The sequence below is a fragment of the Grampus griseus genome (genome assembly GCF_964374135.1).
Source record: "Grampus griseus genome assembly, chromosome: 19".
Taxonomy (NCBI): domain Eukaryota; kingdom Metazoa; phylum Chordata; class Mammalia; order Artiodactyla; family Delphinidae; genus Grampus; species Grampus griseus.
The window spans coordinates 9,801,221-9,824,846 of NC_139013.1; the positions used below are offsets into that span (position 1 = coordinate 9,801,221).

Here is a 23,626-nt window from a genome sequence, read left to right on the forward strand (position 1 = left end):
CCTGATGGATGAAACTACTAGAATGAATCTCACACTGAAAAAAGCAGAGGTGAGCTTGCCTGCTGCCTAGATCCAGATGTACCCGAAGTCAGGCACCCCTGGCCTATGAGATGAGCAAACAAATACCTTTTTGCTTAAGTGTAGACGGATTATGAGTCCTAATACAGCATTTCTCTTGCTCATTCTCCACCCACCCCCAACATAGCAGCCACCCTGAAATTACCCACAGTTCTTTGAGCTATACCATGCACTGCCACTTCCAGACTTGTGTCCAGGGCACACGCAATACCTGGTCAACTCCTACTCATCCTTCAAAGCCCAACTCCGGCACCAGTTCCTCTGGAGTGCCTTCCCCCAACCCCCTCACTTTCTCTTCTGTGGCCCCCAAAGCAATGGTTTCTCTAGTGTCTATCAGAACACCCCTCCCGCCCCGACAGACAGGGGCTCCCTGGGTCTCGTGTCCACACTGGGCCTGGCATGGAGTAGGCACCGGTCAATGACTGTTTATTGAATAAATGTACTGCTGGAGTAAGAAGTGGCTTAGAGTCCAGTATACCATGTGGGTGGGTATGTGAATGGATGAACGGGGGTCTGGTATAGGAACTGGGGCCTCGTGGATGAGGCCGAGTCCTGTCCTGCCCTCTTCCACCATCATCCTTGACCCTCACACCCCCACTACTCCCATTCTGCAGACGAGAAAGCCCGAGGCTCAGAAAGGAGAGACCACTGACCCAGTCACACACCTCCTCTTCATCTCACTTGCAGGTGAGGGCAGGGAAGGAAGACCCCAGGGTCAGCGTGGGGGAGGGGGGACTTCCTAAGTTTATTGGGCAACAGGCTGCAGGTGAGGGGCTGACAGGAGGAGGGCGGGGCTGTAATAACTTAAAAACCGGAGGTGAGAGCGGCAGCTCCTCGGGAGGCCTCTGCAGAGGGGAGGGGGCGGGGTATTTACAAGGATTTGTACAAAGTGCCCCGCGCCAGCCTGGGGCAGGAAAGGGGGGTTCGAGCAGGAGGGGATGGGGGGGGAAGGAATCTGCCTCTCTGACCCCCACTCCCAACCCCACCCACCCCAGTTCTCCATCCAGTCTTTAGGCTCAGCAACTCTTCTTGCCCCTGCCCAAGGCCTAATTCTTGAGCTGTTGGGGGGAATGGAAGTTTCCTGTTTCCCTTTCTGCCCCCCCTGCCCCCAAAGTTTCCTCAGGTACCCGCGGCAGGGTGAGGGGGGACAGGACGAGCTGGAGGCTCCAGGAAGGCGCCAGCTTCCCCTGTGAAGCCCCTTTGCTCTTCTCTCCTGCCCAGCGGCCCCAGAGAACAGCAGAGGGGACAATCTCTGCCCCCAGACCGATTTCAGGGAAACTGAAGTGATGACAAAGGGAGAATCCCCTCCTTGACCCCCTTTCTCTCCTGCCGAAGCGAAGTGGGAGAGGAAAAGAGGAGGGGACCCAGGGCCATGACGGCTCAGAGCTCGAGGTCATTGGAGATGCGGGTGACGAGGGTGCGGAAGGCCAGGGCAGTGCCCGCCACGCGGCGGAAGAGCACTCCTCGCAGGCCTGGCCGGGGCAGCTGGCAGACCTCCACTTCAAAGTGGGACAGGGGCTCGGGCCCGCCCGCACCCCCGTGCAGGCAGGCCAGCAGGAACGGCTGTGGCTGGCGGCAGCGGCAGCGGGCGGCCGCCGTGGCCTGGCGCAGAGCCGCCATCAGGGCCTCGGGCGGGCGCGAGCTGGTCAGCTTCACACTCCAGGGGAATCGGAGCAGCCGGGGGGCGGTTTCCGTTTGATCCCAAGGTAGATGGCAACTGAGGTGGGAAGATATTAGGGGTTAAAGATGGGGGAGAAGAGGAAGGTAACCCACTGTTCCCACTTTGGGACAGATCCCTAGGTATCTCCTCAAAACCTCTTTTACCCCAGTGACAGAGTATCAGCTGTACCTATAGCTATCAGCTGGAGACTACATTTCCCAGCCTCCCCTGCAGCCAGGTGTGGTCTTGTCTCCAAATTCCCGGATGTGCGTGGAAGCGATGGGTGCAACCCCACGTCACCCTTTTCAAAGGAAACCGCACGCCCTGGACTCTCCTGTCCCACCTCCTGTGAGGCTGCAGCACGAGCTAGCCTGGGCCGTGAGGATGACGGGGCTCTAGGGGTGGGGATGTAAGAGCCCTGGGAACACACTGAATGGCCTCAGGAACAGAGTGGCCCTGCCAGCCCGGCCTGGACACAGGGTTTGTGTGTGAGAGAAGGTTATTCCTGTTTGTATTTTGGGGTCTCTTTGCTATAGCAGCTCAGCTTATCTCCTAACTGATATATCCTTCTTCTGGTAATAATCATTTTCCCTTGAAGGACCAACCTACCTTACTCTAGACTAGGGGTTCTCACCTGGGAGCAGTACTGTCCCCCAAGGGATATTAGGAAACTTCTGGGGGCTTTTTGACTGTTAAAATGTCTTGGGATGGGAGCAATGCCAGCATTTATTAGGTTGGGCAGGAGGTTCAGGAATGACACATATTCTGCAATGTGTGAGAAGGTCCTGCCTAACAAAGAAATGTCTTGCCTAAAATACAAAGAGTGTTCCCCTTGAGAGGCACTGCAGATCTAGTCTTTCTGGTTTAGGTGGGGCATGAACACAAGGGCGAACACATGACTCACTTCCGGTCAATGAGAGCATGCAACCCCCGTGGTCACTGTGATTGGTTCAAAGATGAGCATACCACTAAGTATGACCAATCAGAATACTCCACCCTTCTGGTCCCAGGCATGGGTTTAGGGATGGACATGTGACCCATTTCCAGCCAATGAGATTTGGTCCTGGGACTGCTGGAACTGCCGGGGAGGCTCTTTATTTCCACTAGGGTTTCTACAATGGCCCAGAGCTGTTGGCAACCCTTGTGCCTCATTGGATGAGAGGGGAAAGGAGGTGTGGTGTCAACAGGGGGCGGAGTGGGTTAGAGATGGGAGAGGCTGAAGTTAAAGATGGTCAAGGGATAATGCTCAGGGATGGAGGTGGAAATGAGAGGAAATCAAGGGGGCAGGGTGGGTAACAGGAGCCAGCAGAGAAGGGAGGGTCATAGGGACATTTCAGGAAGTTGGCCTTGGAGGATGAGGATGAGGCTTGGGCCCCATCTAAGGGTCTGGTGAGGTACTTACACCAGTGGGGTCTGAGACAGGCAAAATGGGAGGGGCTGGTGTGGCACTCAGGGGAGGCACATGCACTCACCTTGTGACCTCAGGTCCCCCGATTCTCTCAGGTTCGTCTGTGACCCTAGGGGAGGGGAGGGGGGAAGAGTGTCTAATCTGGACATAGGGGCCTCTCCCTCAACCCACTGGTTCCAGGACTCTGGGCAGCCCCTGCCTCAGCCCTGGTCCCCCCCTGCTGTATGGAGCTGGGCTGGAGAGGGCTGGGAGTCAGGATTTGATCTCCCTCTCCATGCCCAGAAGGGGAGCCCCGTCTGAAATGGTTAGTGCAGGTTGAAGGAAAGATACTGAAGGATTTGGAAGACAAAAGAGGGCGGGGGTGGGCAGAGACACATACCTACATATAGAAGGACACACACACACACACACACACACACACACACACACACACACACACACACACACACACACACACACACACACACACACACACACACACACACACACACACACACACACACACACACACACACACACACACCCCTCCTTCAGGCTGTACTCAAATGAGCCTCCTTAGTGAGGCCTGCCCCATGTATAGCCGTGCCCTCCCTTCCCCACAGCCCTGGCGCCCCTTCCTTGCTTCCTGTTTCTCCTTAGTGCTTGCCACCACCTGACAGTACATATATTTTACTAAGTTATTGTTTACTGTCTGGGTCCCCTAGTAGAATGTCCTGGGCAGGGATTTTATCCCTTTTGTTCACTTTACTCTGGGCCCACGATGGTGCCAGGCACACAGGAGACACTCAAAGAATAGTAATAGTGAATATTTATAAAGCATTTTCCGAGGCAGGATTTTAAGCTCGGTCCGTGCATCAGCGCGCTTAGCGATATAGCTCACCGCACGACAACCCTAGGAGGAAGGTACGGTTATGACTATCTCCACTTCAGGGAAGGGGAAAGTAAGGCCCAGAGAAGTTAGGTCATTTGCTCAAGGGCACTCAGAAGAGTTCGGGTCTGAACCCCAAGAGCCTGGCTCCAGAGGCCAGACTATTGTTTATTAACTGAGTGAGGAAATGAACCACCAGAGCCCCTACCCGACTCACAGCGCCCCCTCCCGCCAGGCCCGCACACAGGTCAGACATGCAGATAGAGAGGCAGAGCCAGTGAAAGCAGAGGGGGGAGGGGACTTACTGATCTTGGATCCCTGGGGCAGAGAGGCGCCCGAAACACAGCGGTTAGAGTTCTGCCGTTTAGAGGGATCGAGGGTAACCCTGCAGCGTGAGGAGGGAGGCGAAGGGTGACGGAGGAAGAGGAGGAGACGTGGGGATACAGAGGCAGAGTAGAGCAGAAGACAGGTTAGGCCCCGTCAGCCCCCCATCCCGCTCCCCAGACCCCACATCCCGTGGGGCTCACCTTCGGGTCAGTTTGGAGGTCAGCTTGGTGAAGAGGTTGGTGGTGGGGCGGGGCCGCCCAGTGGGCAGGGGTGCGGCCTCATGGGCCAGTGTGGGAGAGGCGGGGGGCCCATTCTGCACGCCCCCACCTGCCCCGCCCCCTGCCCGCCTGTCCCGGACCTGGCCACCGTGGAACGTGCTGCGGACGGTGGAGCCGCGTGCCAGGCGGCTCCGCTCCCCTGATGGGGGAGCCAGGCTGTGACTGGAGGGGGAGGCGGGGGGCACCCGTGGGGTCCCCGAGCTGTGGGCAGAGAGGTACAAGTCAGGGTGGGGCCTTGAGGCAGGCCAAGTCCCCAGCCCCCTGCTTCTCCACTCGTCATTCCTGAGATCAGAAACCTCTAGCAACCTGGAGCTCAGAGACAGGGCTGCTGCGTACATTGTGCAGGCTGTGCGCTGTGCAACCCTAGTATTGTCTTACCACCTCGTCTCAACTCCTAAGTCATCCCTCCTTCAAACTATCCTTTCTTTAAACCCTGCCCCCTCCCATCTGTCCCCTATCCCAATTCTCCTCTCTCCAAACTCGGCAATTGAATAGATTCAGATACATGTTTGGATGAATCCCTTGCCATTTGCCATCCAAACCTCAGGAACCAAACCAACTGTGCAAACACTTTGCTATTATTCAATCGCGGGAAAGGAATAGATGTGAACCTCAAGGGGACCTACATTCATTATGAAAACGTTTCAACAGGTGAAAAGAAAGAGGAAGGCACCCTCTCCCTAACTCTCTCAAGATGCTGTGTGGGCAGAGGTGGATCCACTAACCCAGGGCCCTCCTCTAGGCCCGCTGAGGCTCCCAGTCCTGACAGCAGGAGCCAGACCTCCAGTTTCTACCCTAGGGAGCCGGGACGAGCCTGGATCTCAAAGAGGGAGCCCTGATTGGCAGATACCACTACCTCTCTCCCAGAATCCATACACCTTGTTTTACTCTTAGTGACCAAACCCCTTAGAGTATGAACATTGCACATGGCTGCCCAGCCAGATACTACATTTCCCAGCCTCCCTTGCAGCTCGGGGTGGTCATGTGACCATGCTCTGGCCAACAGAATATAAACAGAAGTGCTTTGTACCATTTCTGGGTCATGCCTCTAAAAAGAAAGCAGTTTGCACTCCACTTTCTTTCCACCCTACTTGCTGGTTGCGAAACAGTGGTAACTGGTGCAGTGGCCTCAGGTCCAGAGCTGCAGCCTCATGTTGAAATTGGTCCTGAATCCTTGGAGGACACCCCCTCCTACCTCTGGATGGTTGCATCACAGAGGACTAAACCTCCGTCTCATCCACTGCACTCTGGGGTCTTTTCATTCCTGAATCTATAATCTAACTATACACTATCTCTCGGCCAGAACTGGGAGGCCATATGTTATAGTGATTCCAAGTACAGATTCTGGAGTCAGTCTGGAATCTTTGCTCCTTGACTTACCAGCTGTGTGGCCTTGGACAAGTTACTTAAGCTATCTATGCCTCATTTCCTCAGCTGTAAAATGGAGATACCAGGATCGACCTCATAGAATTGTTAGGGGCATTCAACTAGCTAATGTACAGAGGCCTGGCACATGGTTACTGCTTGAAACATGTTGGCTGTTCTTATTTTTATTTAACAACCACAAAAAAGCTCGTACTCATCAAATGCCTTCTGTGTCTCAGACCCTGTGCCAGGTACAAGGACACACCTGATCTCCACTGGCTCCCTCTAATAGGGTCTGGAGGCAGAGAACATCAGCCCCATCTTACACAGGAGGAAATGGAGGCTCAGACACCTGCCGAAGAGCTAAGAGGCAAGATTCAAACTCAGAGCTGAGGAGCCACAGAATCACTGCCCTCAACCACTCCATTACCTTGCCCCTCCAAAGAGTAACACCTGCATCTGTTTATCAGGTGCTTCCCAGAGGGCACCTCGGCGTCATGCCTGCCAGTCCTGGTGGGCGGCAGTGTCATTATCCTGAAGCCTGCCCCACTCCCAGACTTGAACTGTGATGTGAACCAATTCATTCCCTTTTTATGCTCCAGCCAGTCTGTGCTGGTTTCCCTCACATGCCAGCTGAAAGAGACCGAACAGACTCAGGCAAAGAAGTTTGAAACCCAGCCAACCAGAGGATGTTGAAGCTGTGACAATCTGGGGCTTCTCTCCAGCTCTAAAAATGGATCATTCAAAAAAAAAAAAAAAAGAATCAACTCAGGTTCCCAAGGCTCGTAGGCAGAGAATGGGGCAGACTGCTTTCCTGGTGCTGATGACTAATTAATTAAGGGTGGAGGATTTTCAGGGGAGTCTGGGAGAGGGAGGACGTGGGTAGATTCTGCCAAGGGAAGGGCAGACACAGACTCCCCAGTCCCCATGGCACCCCTCCCCGCATCTATCATCTGAGATCAAGGGGGCCCTGCTCACCTACACCCCACTGCCCCCTCCCTGTTGCTGCCCTCCCTCCATACCTGTTTTCTTTGCCATTTGGCAACAGGGATGGGCGCTCAGCCCCCGGGCGTTCTGTGCAAACGTAGGTGTTTCTGCGGGTCATCATGCTGGGGGGGAGGTTGTTCTGCAGGAGACAAGGCCGGGAGGAGAGTGAGGGAGCAAAGGGACACCCCTTAATCCCCCTTTACCCTCTATGGCCTCCCTCATTAGGAACGAGGCAGGGAGGACTTCCCTGGCAGTCCAGTGGTTAAGACTCCGTGCTCCCAATGCAGGGGGCCGGGTTCGATCCCTGGTCGGGGAACTAAGATTGCGCATGCTGCAAGGCGCAGCCCAAAAATAATAATAATAAAGAAATAAATAAAAATAAAAGGAATGAGGCAGGGGCCTGTGTGTGAACTGAAAGCGAGTAGGTGGTTTATTGTACTTTGGCTAAAGACATGAAGGGTTAGTGGGCCATCCCAGCCATGTAGGCTGAGAGTCATAGAAGGCCTTGGAGCTGGGAGGAGAGAAGGTCAGGGAAGGTTCCCAGGGGGCAGCCTCGCCCCCCTCTCCTCTCCCAGCTCTCCCCCACCTCTAGCCACGTTAAACTTTGAAAAACATACTTATTCATGCCGTGCTGTCTCTCCTCATAAAGGCCTTTGCACGTGCTGTCTTATCTGCTTGGTTATTCCTCCTGTCTTTCCCTCTGACTCACTCTTAGGTATCTTGTCAGTTCATCATATATCCGTGCCCTGGCCCCAGGCTGAGTCAGCTGCACTCCCTGCTACAGCCTTGATCACTCTGACTGACCACATCTGCGGTCCCCAGCCCCTACCGCACCGAGCTCTCCGAGGACAGGAATGGCGTATCAGGATTCTGTTGCCTCACAAAATGTGTTGGAAAGCGATCCCTCTTTCTCCCCTCTGGAAGTCTGCCTAAGTTGGGTATTATTCCTTCTTTCAGTGTGTGGAAGACTTCCACCAGCTTAAAGCCATCTGGGTCTGGAGTTTTCTTTATGGGAAGATGTTGAGACTGTTCAGGTTTTCTATTTCTTCTCGTGTCAGTTTTGGTTAACTGTGTTTTTAAAGACATTTGTCCGTTTTGTCTAAGTTGTCAAATTTATTGGCATAGAGTAGTTCCTAATGCCATCTTACTACCTTTTTATGTTAGAACAAAGTTCCCTTTTTCACTTCTGATAGTGGTAATTTTGTGTTTGCTGTATTTTTTCTTTTAGTTTTTTTAATTGAAGTATAGTTGATTTACAATGTCACGTACTGTCTTTTTTATTAATTAGTCTTGCTAGGGGTCCATTGATTTTATTAATCGTTTCAAAGAATCAGACTTTGGCTTGTTGATTTTCTCTAGGGTACATCTGTTTTCTCCTTTATTGATTTCTTTTCTTCTCTTTATTATTTTCTTCCTTCTACTGCTTTTCTGGGTGCGCAGGGTCGGGGGGTAATTTGCTGTTCCTCTTCTACTTTCTTAAAGTGTGGGTTTATTTCAACAATTACAACAGTTCTCATTCACTGAGTGCTTACTGAGCCAGACACTGTGTGAAGACTGTACAAGATCCTCCCAACAACCCACGTTTTTGATGAGCTCATTTTCACAGGGTGGAGCAGTGAAGCTCAGAGAGGGGAAGTTACTTGCTCAAGGTCACACAGCTCATCAATGTAATTCAAACTGTGGTCTATGTAGCTTCAGCGTCCTGACCACCTTCCTGTAACTTGTCTCCATCCTTGTCTCTGATGAGGAGGATATTTTGGTTCCCTTAGCTTGTATTATGTTATACTAAGGAGCTGTAGAAGCAACAAAGCTGAACGCTACATTCCCCAGAAACTCCTCTGCAGCCCAGGTTCTGGATATGAATGGGTTCTGCCAATCTTTGCACTCATGATCTGCAAGGTGGAAAAGGGGTGGCAGCCACTTTCTTGCCCCCTTTGACTTGGGCTCACACAGGCAAATCCGTGAGATGAGGGTCTTTGCTTCAGCAGGGCACCAGTGCCGGTTCTCCAGACTTCTGGGCAGCAGAGGCTCTTCTTCTGGAGAATGAAGTTTCTGAGTCTTGCATTGCAGCCATGACTGTATGTTCTTGAATTCAACAGAGCTAGAGGTGGCCTCAGAGGCGGCAGCTCCCTTGGTGGGTCAATTCTGCTGTGGCAATATGTCATTCTTGTAGGTCTTGTCTATTGCCTGCCCCTCCAGCCCTTCCTACAATTGTGTAAGCACCACACCTAATTCCCCGTATTAATTCCTTCCCGTCGAAAGCACAGAGTACTTCTTTCTGACAATGAATCCTAATTTATACACTAGAATCAAGTACAAGCTTAGGCAGAGAGAGCACTCAATAAATGTCTGTTGAGTGAACGAGTGAATGGATAAAACAAAGAGTCCCATGTGGTGGTCTGGGGAACAGGATGGGAAACGGCAGAGTCTGAAAAATGTGACCCAGGTGGCATCGATAGGCTGGGCCACAGGTGGTGGCACCCCTGGTCCCATCCCCCAGCCCCTCCACTCACAGGGGTGCTCGTACTGTCCTTCCGCCGCTCTGGGATCTCTGCCTTGTTGGGGTTGTGGGCGCTGCTGACCATGGGGCTGGAGGGGGGCAGCCCTCGGCTCCCGCTCCCCGCGGCACTGCAGCTCGCCTTCCGGCCTGGCAGGCGCTCCTCCTTCAGCTCTGCCTCCCCTGTGCTGGTTGGGCTGCGCTTGGGGTGCAGGGGTGCAGGGGATGGGCCACCTGGTAGAGGGAGGGGACAGTTTAGGGTTGGCGTCACCTGGAAAAGCCAAAACATACTCTAGATGATCCTTAGAACCTTAGAATTCCTCACATAGGCTACAATCTTTGCATGGGCCATTCTGATAATATCTAAGTGACAACATATATACTGACCCAGAAGCTCCACATAAATGACATGACACACATACAGGTTATTCACTGCATCCTTCTTTTTTTTTTTTTTTTTCAGGCCAAAAGATTGGGAACAGGCTAAATGCCCCTTAATATGGGGATAACTAAGTAAGTCAAGATATTGTCACACAATGGAATACTATGCAACTATAAAAAATGTTCCAATACAGAAAGATCTTCAAGATAGATTGTGAGGTAGAAAAGGCAAGGCAAGGTATGAGGTCTACAGTGGGCTATCATGTGTATAAAAAGGGGGAAAAGGGCTTCCCTGGTGGCGCAGTGGTTGAGAGTCCGCCTGCCGATGCAGGGGACGTGGGTTCGTGCCCTGGTCTGGGAAGATTCCACATGCCGCGGAGTGGCTGGGCCCGTGAGCCATGGCTGCTGAGCCTGCACATCCGGAGCCTGTGCTCCACAATGGGAGAGGCCACAACAGTGAGAGGCCTGTGTACCGCAAAAAAAAAAAAAAAAAAAAAAAAAGGGGAGGAGAAGTGTTTAACTATACCTATTTATCTATACTTGTTTATAAATGAATGTTGCCCAAAGGCTATCATTTCTATTAAAAGGGGGGAATATATCTTTATAGTATATTAATATATTAATATTGTATTTATCCATCTTTATGCATTTAAAAATTTTTCTCTTTCTCCTTGTTTTCACATCTTTCTCTTTATATATTTATATATGAATGAAACTTCTCTGAAAGAACTGATATAAAACCGGTAACGGTGGCTGCCTCCAAGGAAGACTGGGGGCTGCGAGATACGTGTAGGACAAAGACTTTTTTACCATCTACCCTTCCTGCGCTATCAAGTTTTGAAGGATGTGAGTGTAACAGTTTCAAAAACAAACCAAAACAAATTTTGTCCTTTAGAACATCTTGGGAATTTAGTTTTAGAACCCGGGGGTTAAACTTGTTCTAGAACTTCAGAGAGTCAGAACTTCTGCATGTTAAATCCTCAGGAAACTTAATGCGCAAAAGTCCCAGAACCATAACAAGCTCTACAACGATGGACACAGGACACTCATAAACCATCTTTTATCCTGAGAACCCCAGAACCCAGAAGGTCTCCATGTGGGTTATTTTTAAAGGTTACCATGTTCTAACCGTAGGATGCTGGAGTCACAAGCTTCTTAGGGACTCTCTGGGCCAATCTCGCTATTTTATAGGTGGGGAAAAGGAGATCCAGGGGAGGGGAACGGCTTGACCATCCAGAACAAAGCAGGTTCTGCTCAGGACTGATGCTAAGCTTCCCTGACTCCCCTCTCCCTGTACTAGTGCCCGTCCCAGAGTAAAGAATTTCACCCCTAGAGAGAAGTAGGGCTGCAAAAATAACGGAAAGTTGGAAATCACCTTGGCAGTTCCTGAACTGTTAAACGTAGAGTTACCATATGACTCAGCAATTCCACTCCTAGGTACTTGCCCAAGAGAAATGAAAACATACATCTACACAAAAACTTGTACATGAATGTACACAGCAATGCTATTCACAGTAACCAGAGGTGGAAACAACCCAAATGACCCTCAGTTGATGAATGGATAAACAAAATATGGTATATCCATGCAATGGAATATTATTCGGCCATAAAAAGAAATGAAGCACTGATACTGCTACGATACAGATGAACCTTGAAAACATGATGCTAAGTGAAAGAATCCAGTCACAAAAGGTCACATACTGTATGATTCCATTTATATGAAATGTCCAGACTAGGAAAATCTACAGAGATAGTAAATAGATTAGTAGTTGTCAGGGGCTGGAGGTTGGGCTGGATGGGAGATTTGAAATAGATGAATAAGGGTTATGGAGTTTCTTTATGGGGTACTGACAATGTTCTAAAGTTGACTGTGGTGAAGGATACACAGATCTGTGACTATACTAACGCCACTGAACTGCACACTTTCAATGTATGTGAACTATATCTCAATAAAGCTGTTGAAAAATAGTGGGGATGATTAACATTTGATGAGGGTATAGGCAAGAGACCTCTTGGAAGTTCCCACGTCTCATTTGTGGTGGTAGTGGTGGTGGGTCTATTGTCTGCAGGGGATGAGATATATGTTAGTTGCAGAATGTGGGATACAATCAGGTGTCTGCCCACTCCCTTCCCACTAGTATGTAAGGAGGAGAGGCCAGAGGGCAGGCTCTCAGCAGCCATTTTGTACAATGTGTCATCCTGTGTCCTAGTCAAGTGGATTAATCCCAACTGGACCCTGATATCGAGTGGACCAAAGAGATTCCAGCTATTATTTGAGCTGGCCTCTAAAACCGAGTTGTAAGGAGTTAAGAGACTGGGAAAAAGATAAGGCAGGATATGTAAGAAAGAAAGGAAAAAACAGACGAGCAGAGAAGAAGCAAGACACAGAGTGTCTGCTCTGGGTCTGGCTGCTTTTCCAGTTTCTAACCCCTTACTGAGCCTGACTGCCTCCAAATTTCACGCAGTGTCCCTGCCCCTTTATAAGGCACTCCTCCCTTCGCTGCAGGTGGCGCGAGCAGGTTTCTGCCGCTTGCCAGCCAGAGAGCCCTGACGTAACGCGGGTCCGAGGCCCTGGGACCAGGGAGGGCGCGTGGGGGTGTGGGGCCGTCACTCACAGAAGTCGCTGTGCCTGCGCTGGCGGTGGTAGGTGGACGAGGAGCTCCGCTGCCCTTTGCTGTGGCTGGTGCCTTTACTGGAGCTTGTTCCATTGGTGGTGTCGCTGGGCGCCCGCACCCGTGCCAGGGCCAGCCCCGGGGTGCCCCGGTCCCCACCCTCCTGCAGGAAGATGACAGATGAGGAACCTCAGCCCCTGTCCCCTCTGCCCCAGAAGTCCCCCCACCCTGGGCATCGCGCATCCCAAACGTCCCTGACGCCTTCTGACCTCAGTCTTCCTGCCCAGCAGGAGGTAGGTGGCGGTCACTTCGTTGTACTTCTGGCTGGTCAAGGCCTCTTTGATTTCTTCCCGCGTGTAGCCCATACCCACCATCACCTCTGGGAGAGGGGGATGGAGAGGCGGTTCAGTCTCCCCAGATCCTTCCCTTCCACTCATTTCTGCATCACATAATGCCTGCGCTTTGGCTTGTCCAGTATCCATTCCTCCTTCTGCCAGCAGCACCCTGATTTTCCTTGGAAGAACATTTCTTCCCAGCTCAGATCACCTGGCTGACTCCTGCCTGCTGCAAGCCCCAAGGGCAGGCATATAACTCAGGTCTGGACCATCAGAGTGTCCCATCCCCAAGGCCATACTGATTGGTTCAGGTTGGGCAGATGACCCAGGTATGGCCAATCAGAATGCTCCATACCCAGAGCCACAGTGATTGGTTAGGGTGGACATATGACCCAGTTCTGGCCAATAAAAGTGTTCCATCCCCAAGGTCAAATTGACTGGTTCAGGGGTAGTCAATGGGCACCGCCCTAGGGCTTCTATTGGAACATGAGGAAAGTGGCTTCTCTTCCTGATGGGGTGTCCAGGCCACTAGGATATGCTGCTGTCAGCTTGCTCCTGGCGGGGAGAGCTGCCTGGGAAAGAAGCCACCACTGAGAAGATCCCTAACAACTGTCTCTGAGCACCTGGATCCAGCTGTGCCTGAAGGCTGATATACCCTGGCCTTTTCAGTTATGTGAATGAATAACACCACTATCAGATTAAAACACATGAAATTGCTGGTATTAACAATTTTTGAGCTATTACAATGGCAATTTCACATGGTTCAACCTATTATTATTATCTGGTTTAAGCCAGAATGGCTTGGGTTTTCTGTTACTTGCAACCAGGAAGTCCTGATTAATACAGTCAGATCTGATGGTGGCCTTGGTTTCCTCAGCTGTAGAATGAAGGTTACTGGATGGTTCCTAAGGGGCTCTTCCAGGGCTAATGCTTTTGGGGTCAAATGTTCGAGGGCTCCAGGCTGAAGGGATTGGGACCAAATGGGTGGAGGGTGAGGCATGTGCCAAGGTGGGAGTTTTTCTCAAACATGCAGATTACTGATGGCTTTGACCAAACTCTTCTGGAAGTGACTGTGATTTCCTGTGTCTTAATAGTCAAAGCTAACACAAAAGCACTTATTACATGCCTGATATAAGTGCTTTATATAAATTCATTCATTGAATATTCATAACAAACTTACGAGATAGGCCCTCTGATTATCCCGTTTTATAGATGAAGAAACAGAAGCACAGAGAGGGGAAGCCACTGGCCCTGGGTCACACAGCTAGAAAGTAGTGGCACAGGGACTGGAGCCCAGACTTCTCTGCTCTCCCCAATTGCCTTGCAAACTTCTGTGATGCACTAACCAAAGGGGTAGGTGCTGGGAAGCTCCTACCCCTGGCTCTGGGGCCTATGGCTCTGCTCTCCTTGACCCTCACCGATTCGCTTGGTGTCCCCGAAGTCCTCCTCGGGCTCTGTGTATGGCTTCAACTCCTCACCCTCATAGCCGATGTTGATCCATTTGTCTTTCATGATTTGCTACAGGAATCGGGAGCAGGACAGGGAAGGGGAAAGAGAGATGTCAGAAGGAACTGGGAAAAATATAGCTTCCCACCTCCCACGCAGGCCCCCGAATGGGGTTCCTGCCCTGCCCTGCCCCCACCTCCAAGGCCTAGCACCCCAGAATCGAGAGCTTCCTGAGAGCTAGCACCTCCTCGCCCTATCCCTCACCCACCCAGCTGAAGCCTCCTGAAGCCACCCTTCCTCCTCCGCATCATCTGGGTCCCTGGCACCCTGTGATCATTCTAGGAGCTCATTAGCTAATTACTGGCATGTAGGGGAGTGGGCGAGGCTGTTTGGGGGGCGGTGTCAGGACGGGCCTGGGAGCCTTTTCCTGGGCTGCCTGTCTCCCCTCACCTTCCAGCAGCGGGTCGGGCACGGGAGAGGGAGGAATAGTGTCAGTCAAGGAGGCTTCAGTGGGAGGGGTGCGGGGCTGGAGGCTTAGCTTACCTCGAGAGTACAGCGTTTCGCTGGGTTCAGCACCAAAAATCTCCGCAGGATGCTCTCACAGTCTGTTGACATGTAGAAAGGGACCCGGTACTTCCCTCTGAGGACTCGCTCTCGCAGCTCCTGGGGGGATGGGGTTACTGGGGGAGGGGTCCGCCCCGCCTCCCCACCCGTTTTCATTACACACACACACACACACACACACACACACACACACACACACACACACACACACACACACACACACACACACACACACACACACACACACACATCTTTCTCCCAATCCCCCGACAAAAGTGATAGGAGCTCCAAGTCCCAGCCCTGATGCAGTGGGAAAAACCCCACCACTTTTCCCGACCTCAGTTTCAACCTGTAAAACGGGAACGTTGTCATAGATGCAGCAGTTTTCAAAAAAGTTTTTTTAAAAAGTGATATAACTTTTCACTCTGAGTTAATCTTACAGAGAGGGCGAGTTCTATCAGGGGGAGGTGGGTCGGTGAGTCAGCCCCTGGGGCCTTAGTGTCCGTGTCTGTCAACAGGGATCACAGCACTCACTCCCCAGGCCAGGGTAGGAGTGAGCCTGTAGGAGTAAATGCCTAGCATGAGTCATGTCCAGAGCAAGTGCCTTTTTTTTTTTTTTTTGATCGTACCTCATGGATTGTGGGATCCTAGTTCCAGCACCAGGGATCGAACCTGGACCCTCGGCAGTGAAAGTGCGGAGTCCTAACCACTGGACCGCCAGGGATTCCGCGAGTGTTTTTTTTAAATTAATTAATTAATTAAGTTTTGGCTGCATTGGGTCTTCGTTGCTGCGGGCGGGCTTTCTCTGGTTGCGGCGAGTGGGGGCTACTCTTCGTTGCAGTGCATGGGCTTCTCATTGCGGTGGCCTCTGTTGCAGAGCACGGGCTCTAGGCGTGCGGGCCTCAGCAGTTGTGGCACGTGGGCTCAGCAGTTGTGGCTCACAGGCTCTAGAGCGCAGGCTCAGTAGTTGTGGCACACGGGCTTAGTTGCTCTGTGGCATGTGGGATCCTCCCGGACCAGGGCATGAACCCATGTCCCCTGCATTGGCAGGCGGAGTCCCAATCACTGCGCCACCAGGGAAGTACCCGCAAGTGCTTTTTTAATACTAGGTTTACAAAAGGGGAGGAGAGAGGGGCATCCTGCCCCCCATCCCCCATGGCTTTCCAAAAAGCTATGAGGCCCTGGCAGTTTCAAAGAATGAGCACTGATTTATATGCTGACTTTTTTTTCTTTAAGGGCCTTTTAGGAGGGCCCTGCCAAGGTTATGAGAAAACATAAGTCCCACGCTCCACGGCATGGCAGTAGGGAGAGCCCCTTCCATCCTGAATAAAGAACGGAGGTAGACAGAAAATGGACGGTAGGGTGAATGGGGCAAGGGGCCTCTTGGGGTGGAGCCCTCTGCCAGGGCCTGGGCTGGGAGCTCCCTCGGGGGCCTTCTCCTAAAAGGGCTGGATGCGGCCTGTGCCTGGGGAGCCTGCAGATCATCACAGCCTGAAGGGTCGTGAATATTTCATAGTAACGAGGATCGCTTTCAGAGCACTCACCCGGTGCTGGGCAGCGTTCTCAGCGCTTTACACATATGACATGTGTTCACAAGGATGCTGTGAAGCAGGGTTAGGACGCCCCGTTTTCCAGACAAGGAAACTGAGGCCCAGAGAGGTTAAGTCACTTGCTCTGGGACTGTGCAGCCAGGAAGTGGCAGGGCCAGGGTTCAAAGCCAGGCAGTCAAGGCCCGGAGCCTGTGCTGCTGTGTAACCACCACTCCACGCCGCCTCTGTCACGTGATGGTGAGAAGTAGCCATCAGGCCACGGACACCGCCACCAGGGCAGCTCCCGAGCATGACACCCTGGGCAGATGCCAGGTCCCCGTGAAGGGCTTCACACACCCAGTCTGGCTGTAACTGTCCCCATCTTACAGGTGGGGAAACGGAGGTTCAGAAAGGGACTTGTTCAATGTCACTCAGCAAGGAAATGACAGAGCAGGGATCTGCCCCCAGCTGCATGTCTCCTTCACCCAGCAAGGCTTGGGAAACTGGGACAACAGGAGGTGGCAAGGGCCTGGGGCAGGTGAGAGGCAGGTCTGGCCCTTTGGGAAGTTCTCTTGGCTTCATGCGTGGGGCTCAGAAAGCTTATTCTGTGATCTCAGCAAGTCCTCGAGTCGCTGCTGTGAGGCTGGTACCCTAGGGTCCTCACTGAACCGAGGTGGAGACGGCCTCGGCAGAGTTGGCTGCTTCGCCGAAGCCACTGTGACGAAGGGGTCCCCGTCCTCATCACTCAGGGTTCTGCTGGCCTGTCCTCGGCAATGACCTCCCTGATCCCCTGACGGCTCCTCACGGCCGCATCAAGCAGCCTGAGCACTCCCGCTGAGGAATTCCCACCCGAAATGCACCACCTGGATCCAAGCGTGAGGACACACTGTGCAGCCCGGACTGAGGGAGGTTCTTTCCGCAAGATGACTGGCCTGAACTCATCACTGCCGTGCCATGGAAGACAAAGAATGGTGGAGGGACTGTTCCAGATGAAAGGAGACTAGAGACAGGACAATAGAACGCCATGAGGGCGCCTGAGCGGATGTTGGAGCAGAAGACACGGTGGCCAAGGATATTCTCGGGATGACTGATGCAACCCGAGCATGGGCCGTGGGTTAGAGGCCGGGAACACAACAGCGCTGGATTTCCCAAGCGTGATCGTGGATGGGGAAAGGCCGCGTCTCATGAGATCCCTATTGTATGCAGCCTTTAGGGATGAAGGCGCATTGTGTCTGCAACTGATTCCCATGTGTTCCATCAGTAACGGTGATGACAGCGGTACCACGAGCATATATAGACACTCACGTAGCACACGTGGCCGCAGGCAACCGGAGCATATCCTGAAAGGTACACACCTGTCCCCGGTTCTAGGCTGACAACTTCTCTGTTGACTGGCAATGTTTCAGAATAAAAAGTTCAAAGGGAAAAAAAAAAATCCGCCCCAACACTACAACTCAGCCCACGCTTCCCACCCCTTCCACAGAACGGGCCAGCATCTAGCGTGCTATATATTTTGCTTATTATTTTATTTTCTGCCTGGCTCTGCTGCAAGAATGTCGGTCCACGAGAGCAGCGTTTTTTGTTTGTTTGTTTAAGTGCACCATTCAACGGCTTTCAGTATATTCACCGAGTTGTTGCAACCATCACCAGAATCCGTTTTAGAACATGGTCATCGACCCCCAGAAGAAACTCTGTAGCCCAACCCCCCCTCCTCCCTAGTCTTAGGCAACCACCGATCTGCCTTCTGTCTCTATGGGCTTGCCTATTCTGGACATTTCATAGAAGGGGAACCCACAGCAGGTGGTCTTTTGTGACCAGCTTTTCCCACTTAGCGTGTTTTCAAGGATTGCCTGGGAAGCGGCATGTATGAAGGCAGGGGTTTCTGTCTCTTTTGTTCACCCTGTGTCAGCAAAACTTAAAACAGAGCCTGACCCGTGGACGGTAAGCAATAACTATGTACTGAGTGAACGAGTGAGTGAGCAGGATTTGAACCCAAGCCTGCTGGCGGCCAAGCCCACACCCTGAACCCCGACATAGCCTGGTCCACTTGGGCTAGCCGTGAGGCTGTGGGGACCTGGGTCCTACCTGACCCCCATCATGCCCTGTGACCTCGGCCCCACCCCTCCAGCCCTCTGCAGAAGAGGTGTTTAGGGGCCCGACCGTGAGGGCCAGAGAGACCCTCCCCGGGGGAGTCACAGCCCCCGTGCCAGCCCCGCCCAGCACCTTGAGGTTGTGCCCGTCGAAGGGCAGGGAGCCGCTGACGAGGGTGTACAGGATGACGCCGAGGCTCCAGATGTCCACCTCCGGCCCGTCGTACTTCTTGCCCTGGAACAGCTCCGGGGCGGCGTACGGGGGGCTCCCGCAGAACGTGTCCAGCTTCGAGCCCAGCGTGAACTCATTGCTGAAGCCGAAGTCGGCGATCTTGATGTTGGCCTCGGCGTCCAGCAAGAGGTTCTCGGCCTGCGAGGCAAGGAGAGGGCAGACGGTGGATGTGTGCGGCGCCAGAGCCAGCTGACCTGGTCTGACTGTGGCCCTGTCCCTGATTCTCTGTGTGACCTTGGGCAGTGACTTTACCTCTCTGGGCCTAGTTTCCTCATCCATAAGATGGGGATAAACATAGTCCCCACCTCACAGGGACGTTTGAGAATTAAGTGAATTATTCCGTGAAAAGTCCTCGAACGATTATTTCATGCCGAGTAAGTGCTATATAACGTTAGCTCTATTATCCCGTGTGGTCTGCAGAGCTGGAAGTCCTCAGGCAACCTCCTGTCCTTCGCAGAGCCTCAGTTCACCCAGCAGAAAAAAAATGAGGACGGATCGCTCAAGACTTGCAAAAATGAAAACGATCATTTTACATAATATTTATTGTGCGCCTACTGTGCACCGGGCTTTTAGACTATCATCTTTAAGAGTGGCTACATACAGTGGGGTTAAAGTACAGATTCCGGAAGAATCCTAGCTTCAAATCCCAGCTCCACCACTCACTCACTGTGTGACTTTGGGTGGATTACCGGCTCTCTCTGTGCCTCAGTTTCCGACGTGTAAACCGAAGGGTCATCGTAGCACCTGCCTCACGGGCGGATGCAGGGTTAACTGGAAAGTGCTTACCACGTGGGACAGAGTCAGCACTCAGGAAATACTTTGTACCGTTATAAGGTTTTGTCTATTTTTGGCGGCACGTGTTTGTTATTTGCCACTTCATGGGGGAGGGAACTGAGGCTCAGGGAGGCCGCCTCAGGCCCACAGCATGAAAGTGGCAGAGCTGGAATCCGAAAGAGGCCTGCCATCTCCACAGCCCGAGCGTGGAAGGAGCCTCCGGCATCCCGCCTCTTCCAGCTTGTTGTTGACTACAGACTGATGCATGAAGCCACCCTTCAGACTGCTGACCATGCCTCGCCCCTCCCAACCACTGCCCTTCCCTAGCCCAGCATCTCTGGCTTCCTCCCGGTCTCCCTACTTCCTGGTGTATTTCAGTACCACCCTTCCCCACCTCTGGCCCAGCAAAGGGCTAGAACCCACACAGACACACACTTCAGAGGGATCTTCCCCAAACCTCAATCTACCGGCATCTCTGTCTTGCTCAGTGGTGACACTCCCCCTCGTGGCATCTGAGGCTCCGCAGTTCAGCCCCAACCTCACTTCTGGGCTGGTCCCCGTGGTTGGTCCCCCTGAAGACTGTATCCCCAAATCCCCTTTCAGCCACTTCCAGGACCTTCCACCAGGGAGCGTGCCTCCTCCAGGTTGTTCACCATGGATCCCCCCCCCCATCCCGCCCCCACCGCCGCTGCAGGACAAACTCCCAAGCCTCCAAGGTGCCTCCTCAGGGGGCTGTGTGGGGACATCAGGGCAGTACAGAGAGAGGGAGTGCTTCAAAACGTCTACAGCAACTTGACAGTGGAATTATATGATTTTTGAATCTATTAATAATCATCTTAAAAATCGGGCTTGTATTTTGCACATCTTTCTTTTCCTTTCATTTTTATTATACTTTACCAAAGTACCTGTCCACAGTGGACTGGGCATTGCAAATACTCAAACAAACCTGGTCCTTTGCTACAGAAGCCTTGAGAAGCACTTCCTTAAGTACTTAGACCAGGGCCTGGGACACAGTAGATGCTCAAGAAATCACGGTGAAGACAACAGACAGCTTGATTCGCACCAGACAAACGTTTCCCTCGCTGGTCTAGGACGGGAAGTCCTGAGACAGGAGGTTCTCTCTGGGGGGGGCTGTGGAGCAGGGGCCCTGGGACAAGGAGCTGCCCCTGCTCAGCTCGGCCGGGCAGTGGGGGTAGGGCAGGGGGAGGCCCTGCTAAGTCCCTTCCCCAAGGGGCACTAGCCCTCCCAAAGGTCCTTCTCAAGTTCGAAGATGCCTGTGATTCTAAGACCCTGGAGGCTGTGTGACTCTGGGGCTCTAAGATCTCCATTCTTGAAGTTTCCTGAATATTCTGCAGTCTCCCGGAGGCTCGGGGAGTGACTAAGTCTTTATTGCATTCCAGTGACCTTGTCCGGGAGGCATGTAACAGTCTGAGGCTGTTCCGGGGACACTTTGTTTCTTTTCCCTTTGTTCACTCCTCCTGTCCCCATCCCCCACCTGCTCCCCCATCAGCTGGCCTTGTTTTTGCCACAAAAGCTTGGGAAAAAGTCAAGGGGCTCTGGATGCTGAGGGAGGAGCACGAAGACAAAAGGAAGGAGAACATGGTGGAGGGTACAGGGCACCCCAGGGGATGGGGGGGGCAGTGCTGGGGACAAGCAGGGGTCTGTGGGCTGAGCTGGGAGGCTCACCTTCAGGTCCCTGTGTACAATGTTTTTCTGGTGACAGTAGTGCACAGCCGATACAATCTGGAGGGGAGGGGAGAGGAGAGGAGGGGAGGTCAGTTACTTATGGCTCCCAAACCCCTCGGCCTCCCTCAGAGACCCCAGGAACCCGCCCCTCAACTGAGCTCTGGACGCCGGGCCTCCCCAAGCACAGGCTGTGATGCTGGTGCCCCTCCCCACCCCCCAATTCGGCCACAGCAGGAAGTGATGTGGGACCTGCACAGACACACACCTCCACCCGGACACCCGGACATCCTGGTACCCAGACACCGGGACACCCTCCCAGCAAGGACATCAGCACCAAGACAACAGGACGGGCCCCTCCTGACGTTCACGTCAAGAAACACGCATGAGAACATCGCACAGCTACAGAGAGACACGTGGCCCAACATACCAGGGCTTAAGCCCCGCGCACCCAGTACAGCTGCGTCCAGCAGATGGACAGTCCCGGACCAACACCCTCGCTCAGATCTCCTCACCCACCAAACCCTCACACCTGAACGCCCTCTTACCCATCTGGGCACCCTCACTGCCACACACCTGACACCACACGCCCTCTTACCCACAAACTTAAGATACCCACACTTGGGCCCCCCTCACCCATACACCCCAGCTGCCACATGCACTTCTACCCACACAGCTACACACCTATACACCTGGGCACCTACACTCCCGCACTCACACCTCAGCACCCTGGCACCTGTGTGCCCTCCTAGGCACACTCTTATATACGGGGCACACCTTCATACCCACACATCTGACACTGGCACACCTTGCCCACCTGCATCCCTCCACCTAGGTATCCTCACACCTGGGCATCTGCACGCCCACAGCCACCCAGCTCTCCACCTTCACCCCCACCCTGCCTTAAGCCACGCCCCCAGGTCCTTGGACAGCCCAGACCCACACCCAGCAATCAGACCCTCGTCCCCAGGGACTGGGGCTCCCCTCCCAGCCCCACCCGCAGCTGTGACCCCAACCTGTCGGAACTTGGCTCGAGCTTCCTTCTCCTTCATGCGGCCGTGTGACACGAGGTAGTCAAACACTTCTCCTGCAGGGCAGAGGCCGAGCGGGGTCAGGGCGGGGCATGGGGGGCGCAGAGAGCAGGGCGGGGAGGGGAGGAGCCTCACCAGCACTTGCATATTCCATCACCAGGTACAGCGTCTTCTCTGTCTCAATCACCTCGAAGAGCTTCACTGCAATGGCCGGGGGATGGGGGCGGGGAGTTACAAGAGAAGAGACCCCTCACCCTCCATCAGCACTTCGTAACTGCACATGTGCTGAGCATAACACCCCTTACTCAAGAACATTCGATGGCTCCCTACTGATGGCAAGATTCTCCAAACTCCCTGGCCCCACGTTACCACCTTCTCCACTTCCTCACAAGAATGTCAGCTCTATGAGGCCAGGGGTTTCTACCTGTTTTCTTTACCGCTGTGCCCCAGAGTCTGGCACATAAGCAGCCCACTCAGTAAGTATCCACTGAGTATATATAAACAAATGGATGAATAAATGCTACGGCCACATTCAGGCCAGGCTAAATCCTGTTTCTTTTGTAAAGACCCCACTTTCTCCACTCTGCCTAATCACAATGACAGTGACAACGGATGCTGCTGACGACAATAATCAGACCAGCTCCCACAGCTCAGCTCCGAACTAAGTGCTTTGCATGCATGACCTTACCCAATCCTCACAATGACCTTGAAGTAAGCCCTCTTATCACCCCCTCCCCCGCTCCAGAGGAGGAAACTGAGGCTCAGAGAGGTTGAGTGACTCACCCAAGGTCACACAGCTAGGGAGCAGGGATACTGCTACGAAAAAACAGGTCTTTCTAATTACTGTAACGGCCAGTTCTCTCCTCCCCCAGCTCTCTTTTCCCAAGTGCCCTGGTTGGTATCCATCGAGCCCGCTCCCTTCCCCTCCTCACCGATGTTGGGGTGGTTTAGGCCCTTCATGATACGGACTTCTCGGAACAGCTGGAAGAAAGGAAGAAAGAGAAAGATGAGGGTGGGCCGTTTCGAGGACCCTCTTCCCAACCTTGCCCCTGCCCTGCTCCCTCTCCCTGGGCCTTACCTTCTGCAGGCTGCTGGGGTTCAGCTGGGTTTTATCGATGATCTTGATGGCGACCTAGAGACGGAAGAAAGGGGGGAAAGGTCTAGGTACCATAGGCCCTCGAGCTGGGAAAGGTTCCCCCAACCCAGATCACCCTAGGATATCCTTCCTTTGTCCCTTTTCAGAGACAGCTCTCAACCTGGGCCATTCTTAGTGGAGGTGGGCTCTGAGCCTCATGACCTTTGCACATGCTGTTCTTACCATGTCCAGTGCTACCCTTACTTCTGCAGGGAAATACATCCCCTATACCGCCATGGGGCCTGGGTGGGGCGGCCCCAAGGGCCTGTGTGAGTGAGTGTGAGGGTGACTGAGACCTTGAGGGGGCCCCTCTGGGAGGGCATCTCAGACCATTCACCCATCAGCG

At 53.1% G+C, this 23,626-nt stretch overlaps 1 protein-coding gene across 3 annotated transcripts in view; it reads right to left on the reverse strand.

Moving 5' to 3' along the window:
* Window positions 1–495: 495 nt before the first annotated feature.
* Window positions 496–23,626, reverse strand: part of MARK4 (microtubule affinity regulating kinase 4) — a gene marked incomplete at its 5' end in the record, with an annotated part of 29,786 nt that continues 6,655 nt past the window's right edge. For 2 of the 3 annotated variants that reach the window (XM_082676556.1, XM_082676555.1), the window contains 15 exons: window positions 496–1,795; window positions 3,211–3,255; window positions 4,542–4,820; window positions 7,007–7,110; window positions 9,485–9,702; window positions 12,465–12,624; window positions 12,731–12,840; window positions 14,215–14,314; window positions 14,786–14,905; window positions 18,559–18,795; window positions 21,118–21,174; window positions 22,131–22,201; window positions 22,281–22,346; window positions 23,078–23,126; window positions 23,224–23,277. In XM_082676556.1, coding sequence (XP_082532682.1) covers window positions 1,459–1,795; window positions 3,211–3,255; window positions 4,542–4,820; window positions 7,007–7,110; window positions 9,485–9,702; window positions 12,465–12,624; window positions 12,731–12,840; window positions 14,215–14,314; window positions 14,786–14,905; window positions 18,559–18,795; window positions 21,118–21,174; window positions 22,131–22,201; window positions 22,281–22,346; window positions 23,078–23,126; window positions 23,224–23,277 — 2,007 coding nt within the window. In that variant the 3' untranslated portion in view covers window positions 496–1,458. Of the gene's footprint in view, window positions 1,796–3,210; window positions 3,256–4,319; window positions 4,400–4,541; window positions 4,821–7,006; window positions 7,111–9,484; window positions 9,703–12,464; window positions 12,625–12,730; window positions 12,841–14,214; window positions 14,315–14,785; window positions 14,906–18,558; window positions 18,796–21,117; window positions 21,175–22,130; window positions 22,202–22,280; window positions 22,347–23,077; window positions 23,127–23,223; window positions 23,278–23,626 lie in introns of all 3 variants that reach the window. The other variant, XM_082676557.1, reaches the window with a different exon arrangement.